Source organism: Rhyacophila brunnea, unplaced genomic scaffold, assembly GCF_057557595.1.
Source record: "Rhyacophila brunnea isolate RB1 unplaced genomic scaffold, BYU_Rbru_1.0 scaffold_14, whole genome shotgun sequence".
NCBI lineage: Eukaryota > Metazoa > Arthropoda > Insecta > Trichoptera > Rhyacophilidae > Rhyacophila > Rhyacophila brunnea.
Window position 1 is genome coordinate 17,454,982 of NW_028232796.1, and position 11,099 is coordinate 17,466,080.

Below are 11,099 nucleotides of genomic sequence, written 5' to 3' on the forward strand. Positions count from 1 at the left end.
AACAACGAAAATATCTTTCAATAATTAAAAATTCAACTCACTGGTTTTGTCGGGTTCGCGATATCTAGTTTACTTCCGTTGACCCTCGACGTCCTTGGTGACCAGAAACGATACGTGCAGATTTGCGAATAATAAGTCTGATATTTTGTTAGTAATGTATCCATACAACACATTTCTTAGATCTAGGGACGTCACTGCCTAATATGATCATATTATTAGCCTCTGCAGAGTGGACGTTTGTATTAACAAAATTTTGTTTTTTACAAAGAATGAATGTTAGCCACTTGCTTAACCTATTATGTCCATACTCCGACTCCAAACACAAATGTCGATATTATAAGCCGACGTGTAAGCCGCTGGGCCATCGTTAGCGTAAATTTTATGAATCAGTCAACTGTATCTTTGTTTGAATATTCGTCCTGATTTCGTCGATAACATGTATATATCAAAAGCGTGCGGTGACCTTTGCTTGTAGGGGTACTATTAAAAAAATATATAATATATGCTTATTATTTCCTGCATATTATATACTTAGGGTATTGTAGCTAATTGAATTATTTTGAAGGTCACTAATTGAATCATACATAATTATATGTAGTATTATTGTACAGTGGTAACTCTGTGACGATTACAAAATAAATGAACAATATTATTATACAGTTTTTTACAGAATATTTTTGGCACGCCATTGGGTATTTATGTGATATTGCTAAATAATTGTAAACATAAAATTAACCACAATTTCCTCGACGATTCCAGCTCAAAACGCGGCATGGATCTTGGACTGAGCCGAGGCTACTCCGGCTCCATGGCAGCCAAGCACCTGATGGGCCTTGCATCAGCCAACTACGCCGCTGGACCTGGACGCAGGAGGCGCTCAGTGACCTTGGAATAAGCTATACTAGATGTGACCGCCTCTGAAAACCCCAGTATTTGAAACAAAACCACTCCATCTTTCTAACGTCCTGATACGAGTCAATCTGAACCATTTAATTTAAACGCTCCCTATATATTTTAGCCCCTCCTCAATGTAATTAATAATAAATTATATTACTATTTAACAATATATCATTGAAAATATGTCGCATCGTCATTTAATCAGCCCTAAAATGTTCGATCAGACAATTAATAGTAAATATTATTATTCAAGATTTTTGTTTGTAGAAAATATATTATTATAAATAAAAATAAATTAGATTTGTAAATCATAATAATATATGTTAGAAATATATTCACAAAGACCACTGTAATTATTTTCATTTATTTAGTTTAATTTGTAGACTTTCATTGTTTCTTTTATAATATTAAAATCTATGTTACATTTTAAACAAATGTATATGTTGTAAATTATTTATATTCGTAATGTAGGTATGTCAATCACTTCTAGAAATTGGCTCTGGAATTGATTTGACATACTAAAACATGCAAATTTTTCTTTCATTGAAGTATAGTTACTAATTTGATTAGGTATTTATCTTTTATTTCTTTTTATTGGTATTATGAAACATTTAAATAATTTTGAGAATATTATTTCCAATTTTCAATAACAGAAAAGATAATTTAAATAGTTTCTTTAAAACTTTTCTCCTAAATTTAAATGATTTTTCCCCAATCGTTTATGAGTGAAAATACCCACGAAAAAAATTAATTTGATTATGAAGTAACTTTTCCTTTATCTAAAAAATATATATATTTTAAATATCTATTACTGCATGCCGCATATACAATATATTATATATTTGTGCCAATATTATAAATAAGAAATATCTAATACTGGTAATGTGTACATTAGGGAAGTGTTTGAAAATATCACATTAGATTTCATTTTGTTGAAATAATTGTACAAGTAGAGTCAAATATATCATTTTTATTTACCTAATACTTTATTTTATTATTAGTATGATTTATTTTAAATTATAGAAAAAATGTGGTGACATTATATTTTATTATAAAGATACTAGAAGCAAATCCAACAAAGTTCAAATCCTTGAGAGTACATAAGTACCTATTAAACTTTTGTAAAATAGTTCTTTACTTGTATATTATATACAATTCATATTTTGGAAGAAATATAAGTTCAATTAAACGAAAATTTAATTTTAAATTGGGTTTGTTGTAAGTGGCACACTGGAGTGTTGATTTTATAGTCGATAAGTAAGACGTAAAGCCAGAATACTGAATCATTAAAATAATGATTTATTTTAATATTCATTCCGTTAAAAGATGAAATCAGTGAGTAAACAAGTTTGAAACTTCTATGTAGGAATTATTAAAGCTAATAATTTATCGTAGTTAGAAAACATAATATCAGTTACTTAGAAAGTTTTTATCACTTTACGAAAAACAGTATCTATAATGGGACTTTGTTGACTTTGCTTCTAATATCTTCATCACATTTGCGTAGTAAAAAATGTCATGCAATCTAGATGAATTCTGAGTATTATATTATATTTTTTTCCTTTAAAAAAATCATCGTACTAGTGTTGCGTACGAAAAAAATATTATAATGTAAAACCTAAATGTACTTATATTATTTGAAAACGTTATAAAAATAATAGATCACGAGCATTTAAATTTTGTGTCTGGAATTACATGAATTTCTGCTCCCAACATTATGTAGTTTTCATTTTTCATTTATTAAAAAATATATTTACAGAAACAATACGATACCAATTTCATTCATCAAAATATAACCATAAGCTAGTCAATAATCTTAATATACCTCACATATTATTGAACCAACAATTATACAGTTCAGAGGTAGAACTTCATTGGTATTATCTTGATAGGTGGTAGAAAAACCATCTTCGTGTGATGCACCCAGGAACATCAGATTACTACAATATTCACCCCATTTTCACAAGAAAAACTCGTACAATCCAAATTGTATATTAACAATAAAATTTCTTTATGAGTCAGATAACACATATATTTTTAATTGTATACTGAACCATACACGTGAACACAATATCACATCAGATAAAACATTCAAGAGTCTTTAGAATTACCAGTGAATTTACAATCCACACAGATTTCTTTCAATCAGGTTGGTGGATGATAGGAAAAGAAAGTCTCCCAAGAAAGGTTGCAGATGTAAGTTTTGTAGCACTATACTATAGGAGGCTGTGTTCATCAAATGAGTTGCCTAGACTATAGAGTCATAACTCACATTTATTATAAAAAATCGAGTTTTGAGATAATCGCAAAACAACACCAGAACACAGTTATTAGAAGAAAAGTATTGAACTTCCTTGAATATTAATGAATCACTCAGTCGATTTAGATATTTTTTTTTACAATATACCTATATATTACTCCTAAGGCTGCAGAGACACAGCGCACTATGAGAAATTGAGCTTCCTGATTGGTTAGAAAGGCATTGGTGACAGAACTCACATTATTCATGAAAATGTGAGTTATGACACCACAGTCAACTCTGTCAATAATTTTCACATAGTGTAAAGTGACTTTTGATAGCCAACAATTTTTCTTTATATAGATTAATTCCTTTAGAATCACTTGGTATATTTAACTCAAAAATGACAAAATTGCAAAATGTGAGTTATGACTCTAGGCGACTCAAATATATTATTAAAATGCTCTTTGAATATAATACAATCTACCTACGATATATTATATTATATAACTGACTCATACATATTTTATGTATACATAGAGAGATGGTTGGGAATTTTGAGTACATTAACCCAATTGAGGTAAAAATGAAAATTTTGAATTTAATGAAGGTTAGATAAATAAATAAATTCAGATATTGATTCAAATACCTACTGCCAATTGGGTCAAATCCCTTGATCTGTGAAACTGCTGATGTACCAGAAGAACTTTAAGGAGTAGCAGAGACATTTATTAAATATGGTTCCAAGAATGAGGCACGAATTGAATTGCAATACAAAGCAGATCTGTAACTTTTCTAATGGCAAGAGCTGCTAATAATTGCAAAAGTGCACTTAATGAGCTGTCTTTGCCAATAAGTTTTTTTTACTGTCATAAACTTAAAAACAAATTTTATAGATCGATTGAACCCCGAAGACAGTATAAAAATTTCTTCGACATCTAAAAGCATACATTTTAATGTTGTTCTAAAAATAAAACAACACTATTTCTCCAAAACCTGAAGTGAGAATGTTCTCAATGACACTATTTAGTTCCATAATAAGATTTTAATTAAATTTGTCCACAGTGTAATATTTTTTAATTTTTAATTAACGTTAATTTATTTAGATACTTATTACACTAATGGCTGTGAGTATTATATTATATACAAAAAGATTTAATAAATTATTTTTAATTTAAATACCCATTGAGATTAATTACAGACAAAGAAATTTTCACTTTCAACTCGAATAGGTAATATCGTTGTAAACAAATATATACATATCCATCTGGTTTCCCCCGATTCCTGACATAGAGCATTAAGATGACAAACGACAAAATCTGGGTATCTAATTCAGATTCCAATGGACGAGCATATTATAACTATAATTGATTAAAACCTAATTCAGAAAGTACCCTCAGCAAATGGTATTAATTTGGCAATATAACTCTTTATTTATTGAATTTAACTTATGAAGTCGTAATAAGTTATACCAGAATAAGGATATGTGTAGAAAAACTAAAGTGTTATACATATTAATTCAGGAACAAGCAACACGCAACATAACATATTATATTAAGGAAAAACGTATAAGTATGAGTCTAATCAATTTATATTGATAGTAATACAATTTCCATTGATTACCTATTCGAAGATGAGAAAAATGTCTTTATAAAAATGATGAAAAATTATAGAAAATAATAGGTATATTGTATTTTTACGTTCAATTTTGTTTCTATTCTACAATACCAGATGTTAATATTGGAGTTTGTCAGATGTCGTGCCACCCGACAGAAATTAACATTTATATTGTTTCACTATAACACAGGAATATTTTTTTTTCGTATACAAATATTATTTTTCCGGCGCGGCAAAATAAGTTGAATTGTGAACGCGTGTCTTCTTATTTTGAATAAAACATAGATTCGATTTTGGAATGAATAGTTCAGCATATTTTTATTAATATCTAGACAAAAGAAAGTTTATTTGGAAACAAGACTTTTAATATTTTGACTTCACGTTTCTCGTAAATTCTGACTAAATATATTATTTATTTTACTATTTTTGACAGATATTATATTATTAAATTAGATTAAATATGTGTAAATGGTAATTAATCGATACAATTTTATTACATTCAGTAACATATCACCATGTTCGATCTTAAGAGGATCATAATATTATGGGCAGACTGAAAAATTAATAAAGTTTTGTTTTTTTTAAGACAAATTGATGTTGGCCACTTGCTAAACATATCAAGTACATAACCTGAAATACGTTGAACAATAACATGTGAATTTTATCAGACCCGGGATTCGAACCCGCGACCCACTACATTATAAGCCGATACGTTACCGCTCGGACATCGTGGACGTGAACCCAAATAATTTCTAATAATATTCTGTAGGTATTTTACTTTTATATTATACGAGATTTGGTTAGGTTTAAACAATGCATTATATATTTCAATCATTCATTGATTAATAAAATATATTACAGTGAAGTAATTTCTGAAGATGTCGTCACAACACTAGAAGGTACCTCTGAATCTGCCCTTTTCAGAATATTACTAAATCATTATATATATGCATACATTATAACTGAATATTTCACAAACAGAATTATTATTATTTAAATCCAGACACTTCGTGCAACTATATGTAGGTACTAAGTTTAAAATAAATGACTCAGTAATTCCAAAATGTAAGTTATCTAGTTGTATTATAATATTATATAGTATGGAATAAAAAAAATCATTTTATATTTTTTTTTATCCAATGACACATTTGAAAAGATCCGGAAATGGTTTAAATATCTTGTTATTTTATTCGATCCTAAGAAGATCATATTGGCCCCTACAGAGTAGAGGTTTTATCAACAGATATTTTGTATTTACAAGAAATGGATCTTAGCCACTTGCTTAACATATTAGATCCATAGCAGTGATGAAGGGTGGAGGTAGGCTGTTAAGATTTGCCATAAATAGTGCACATTAAACTTTGGTAGTCATACATATTTGTTTTTATTGTACTAAGACTACAATTTACAGATGGTATCGGTTAGTAATTAAAAATCAATTCAACCCTGCCCAAAACAAACGATAATAGTTTTGGTATATTTTGAGCGATACGACAAAATTGTGCACATTTTTTCATTCAAATTATTTGTTTTCGTTGGATTAAAAATACATATTACGTATATTGTTGGTTCATTTTTTTTTAAATTCATTAAGCCCTGCCTCATCCAAACTGTAATAGATAAAAATATTATTCTTTCTATAAAATATCTAAAGATATATACGATTAAATTGCATTATTTTAGATATTTCATAGAAATACGAGTATTTTTTGACTATTATCTTTTATGGCTTGGTTTTGCCGGGTGTAATTGAATTTAAAAAACTAACCAACACCATCTGTAAATTATATTATTATTTCATTGAAAACGAAAACGTATGACTGACAAAGTTTACAGTGAACTAACTATTTATGGCGGATCTTAATAACCTACTTCCACCCTTAGCCACTGGTCCTTAGTCTGGGTCTAAATACACGTTGAAATAAACACTATATAAATTTATTATAAGCCGACAGACTACGCTCGATGACCAATATCTCGATTTAAAATTCGGAAAAAAGATTTTCGCCTAAGTAACTGAATGCGAAATAACACTTCAAAATCATAAATATATTTCGGTAGCTTAATCAGTAAATCTCATTACATAGACAGAGATATATGTGGGTTCAAGTCCATTAATTATATTTTTATATATTTTTTTAAATAGGTATGTACTTATGTTTCTGAGGTTATTCTAAATCATGAATATTTTAGTTTATTTATATAGATACACAGGTATATATTTAATATATTTTGTCAAAATTATACCAGAGAATACAATTGGGTTGGGGAAAGGAATACAAATACAAAAAGCAACTAAAAATAGAATAAGCAGGTAAGTATATAACATTTTCTTTATTTATTATAATAATAATTATTACAACAGCTAAAAAAATATAATATTGTAAATACCTACCTATAGACTAACCATAATAAGTTCTCTACCGACTTAAATTGGAACTGAAATCACAATTATTTAAAAACAACTATAAAATAAACTATAGGTACATACAGTTTTTTTGCAACACCTCAGAAATATACCTTTTGCATATAATGCAATTTGAACCAATAACCACTGAATATTTTTATTCTAAGGGTATGTTTCTGAGGTGTTATTAGAAAATATGATATATATTCAATAAAATCATAAATCTTGTGTAATTTGGATAAAAAATAGTATATAATAAATGAAACTAGCTAAATAATGATTAACAATACTTTAAAGCTTTAAGCTAAATACTAAAATTTTTAATTGAAGTTTTAGAAAATATTCTGAATTAAATACATAAAGCGCCCTCACTCGATTAAAACAATTGTAAAACGTTGTCAAGTTAAAGCTTTTATTGCCAGATCGAACATTTTTTTAAATATGTAATTTAGCTTATAAATAACGCATATGGCATGATGTTGATAAGCCTAAAGTTTCAGACACCGAAAACATTTAAATTTTGTCATAAAATCGATAATTATTGTTCTATTATATTTTTTGGCATAAACTTTCTGATTTAAATAATAAAAATATATCTCGTTATGGATCTTGAGAGCATTTATCTTACAATAATACTTGAAGTACTTATTTTATATAATTTCATAATAATCAGGGTCAATTTCATCCTTTATCTGAAGGTTTCTGATGAAGTGACTGCCCCATCTACTTCGCAGAAAACTACCACTGAATATTTCAATGTGCTATAGATCGATAGGCTTAAGGCCATGCATTAGTTGAGGCACGGTCTAAAAAGATCGTCGCTAGGCGATGCGCGGATTGCGGGTGGCGGGTGAAAATGACGCCTGTCAAACGAAATATTAATTGTCATATAAATCCAACATACGTCCATTTTATGTTCTGTTTATTGTTCTATTAGTAACAATAATAATATATTCATTGACATGTTTTCTTTTTAAAGTAAATGGGTAACGTTTTTAGTCATCTTTACACGATTTTAGAATTAATTGACCCGTCGCCATCACGCAGCAAAGTGACGTGTTCCCGGGTCAACATTCTCTCAGTGAATGGCAGCGAGTCCAAAATTTCGTCGCGCGTACAGTTGAAAATTATTTGGCGTTTCACTGATGCGTCACCTTAATCCAAATGTTAAACACGATGCCGTAAGATCGTGGTGCCGGAATTGGTGCGGTGTAATAAATAATAAATGCCAATAATATTTTTTATGAAGACATAAAATAAAATTATGGGACGTGCTTCCAAAATGGGATACGTACTGCTAACTCCAATAGCCGTTTATCTCGTGAACATTTTTGATGTTCGTGCCATTATCGATTTGGTCTGACGTCAAATAACGCTAGCCATGGCAAATAATAGCAAAGGTAAAGGGTTGCTCTATTACATCCACCCTTTTGCGGACGGTACCTCTTTTTTAAGTGTCTGGAAACGTCTTAGGTTTTAAGAATTCCCTTAGGTTGGTTTTGTACAAGATTTTTAACAGATCAAAAATCATGATACTATGTATCATTATATTAAATTTGAGATAATGAATTTGGAAGGAAACATCTAAAATAAAATAAGATAAATATATTTACTACCAGTTCCCTCGTGAATTGTTTCTCCATTTAAAATAGTATTATTGTAGTTTTTTTACGAATTCAAAATCATAATTGACAATTATATTAACCCACTCGCATATATATTATCAAGTTTTGATAAATTTATTTTTTGTATCACTTTTAACCTATAGTAGGGACACATTATGGAGTGTATTAGTTGAACAAGAACTTGTTGTCCACGTGTTAAAACTGTGAACTAACAATCTCTTCCAGTGCAGCTAATCACACTTCCGTTTTCAAATGAGGAACGCCCCCAAATTTATCATTTTATTTTACGCTCCCGTGGTGTACGGATATATCAATTTATGTAATTTAAAGCTTTTTATAATAAAAATGTGTCTAAACGATCAAAAGTGGTGTTAGAATAATTACAAGATAAAAAGAACTTTTTATATACAACGTTTTTACATTTTATGTTGAATTATACAAACTTGACTTGACTAGCTTAAGCGATCAAAACAATTTGTACTCGATAGAAATAAAACTGAAATGTTATTTCGACATTCATATTAATTTCCATAGTAACGCACGTATATATTAATAATTAACTGAAAATCAAAATAATCATAACAGAATTAACTGAAAATGAATTCAATTCTACTTGAAGATGGCTTAAAGTATTAAAAAAAATGCATTTGGATTGTGTTCTGATATATTCCAAAAGTTTCAAATGTCTAGCTAGTCGGGAAGTTAGTTAAAAATCGATTGCAAGATTTGTACCAGACAAAGAACCACTGGACAAATAAGAATACGAGCTAAGAAAAACGTTGTAATTAGTATAAGTAAACTTTTGATTTATTGCTAAGAAGAAAAAGAGTCGCATCTAAAAAGAGAGCCAATACATTATTTAAATACGCCTCTAGCACGCGTTGCCTCCATGACAGGTGCGTCACTGAGAAGTGAGAGAAGACTATATGCGACTACACCGAATTAGTGTTGTCGTACAGTAGGTGTCGACATTCACAGGAAAAGCACTCAGAAAACTTAAAGCTTTCGTAATGTGGATGTACAGGCGCATGTTCCGTATCAACTGGAAAGACAAAGATACGAATGTTCAGGGTGAAAAAATAAAAACAATAAAGTTGGCATACTTTGACCATATCATGCAGCATCCCAAACGATATCAGCTTCTGGATCTTATCATTCAAAGGAAGATCTCCTGTAAGCGAGGCCTTGGTAGAAGAAGAACGCCTCGGCTCAATAACCTCAGAGACTGGTTTGAGCTCAGTACTCCATTCATATACAGCGAAGGACGGAGAGAAAATGAGAAAACTAATCACCGACGTCCAATAACGAAAATGACACAAAAGAAACGCTTTAGATACCGAGAGATGATACTGAATTTAGTAAGGACGGTTTATACAAATGTAGGAACTTTTATGATGTTTGGCTGATAGTTGTATGTTGTGCTTTGCTGTATTGTTATAATAACAAAATTTATGAGAAGATGATAAAAACTAGTCAGTCAAACAACGAAAGATTATTTCAACATCATTATCCTGTCGCCAATTTTTTAACACTATCGGATTGATGTGCGTAAAGTTATGATTTTAATTATTGAACAATATGTTGATTCGACTGACTGTTTTAATTGAATTTGAAATACAAACTTAAATAATTTTTATTATATTAGTAATTTAAATAAACCAGTTTGGTTCTGCATTAACCATAATATTCTTTATCCACACTAATACTGCCCGTCCTGAACAATAATATTTCCCTCCTTCACTTTTAAAATTCATCCGCAAACGACCAAATATTTAATGACATACATACGAGGATTGCTATTAAGGTTGAAACAGACACAATGACGATCTGGCATATTATATAATATAGCTTATTATGCTAAGAGCGATTTAGTTTCTATAATCATATCTATGCCATTCCGACATAATATATACATATTGTATGACAGCTATGACATCGTATCTACACTCTGTAACACCTTGTGACACAGGACGCCAACATAGAAAACGGGTTTTTCGGCATTTATATGACCGATTGTCATAGAGTCTATTTGAGCCATTGCCTATAAAAAAGAATTACTTATAACTATTTTTTTTATAATAATATCGCCCGTTAAACCATAAAACAGATTATTTCTATGATTATTTATGTTAATTGGCAACATAATCTTATGTTAGTTAGGGGGTTGTGGTGTTAAATGGCAACCCTGGTGTTGTAGGCCGCCATGTTGGCCAACCGAATGGTATTGTAAATCACGTTCGAACAACTCAAGAGAGAAGTGAACAGCGCTACAATGACACGTATTAGCGCTAGACACGTGCGCTAACGACTGACC

The 11,099-nt window shown here is 29.8% G+C and overlaps 1 protein-coding gene across 1 annotated transcript in view; it reads left to right on the plus strand.

The window, feature by feature from the left end:
- Dh31 (diuretic hormone class 2) overlaps positions 1–1,322 on the plus strand; it is a 160,420-nt gene extending 159,098 nt beyond the window's left edge. The window contains exon 4 of the mRNA XM_085941989.1: positions 760–1,322. Coding sequence (XP_085798115.1) covers positions 760–895 — 136 coding nt within the window. The 3' untranslated portion in view covers positions 896–1,322. The remainder of the gene's footprint in view (positions 1–759) is intronic.
- The last annotated feature ends 9,777 nt before the right edge of the window (positions 1,323–11,099 follow it).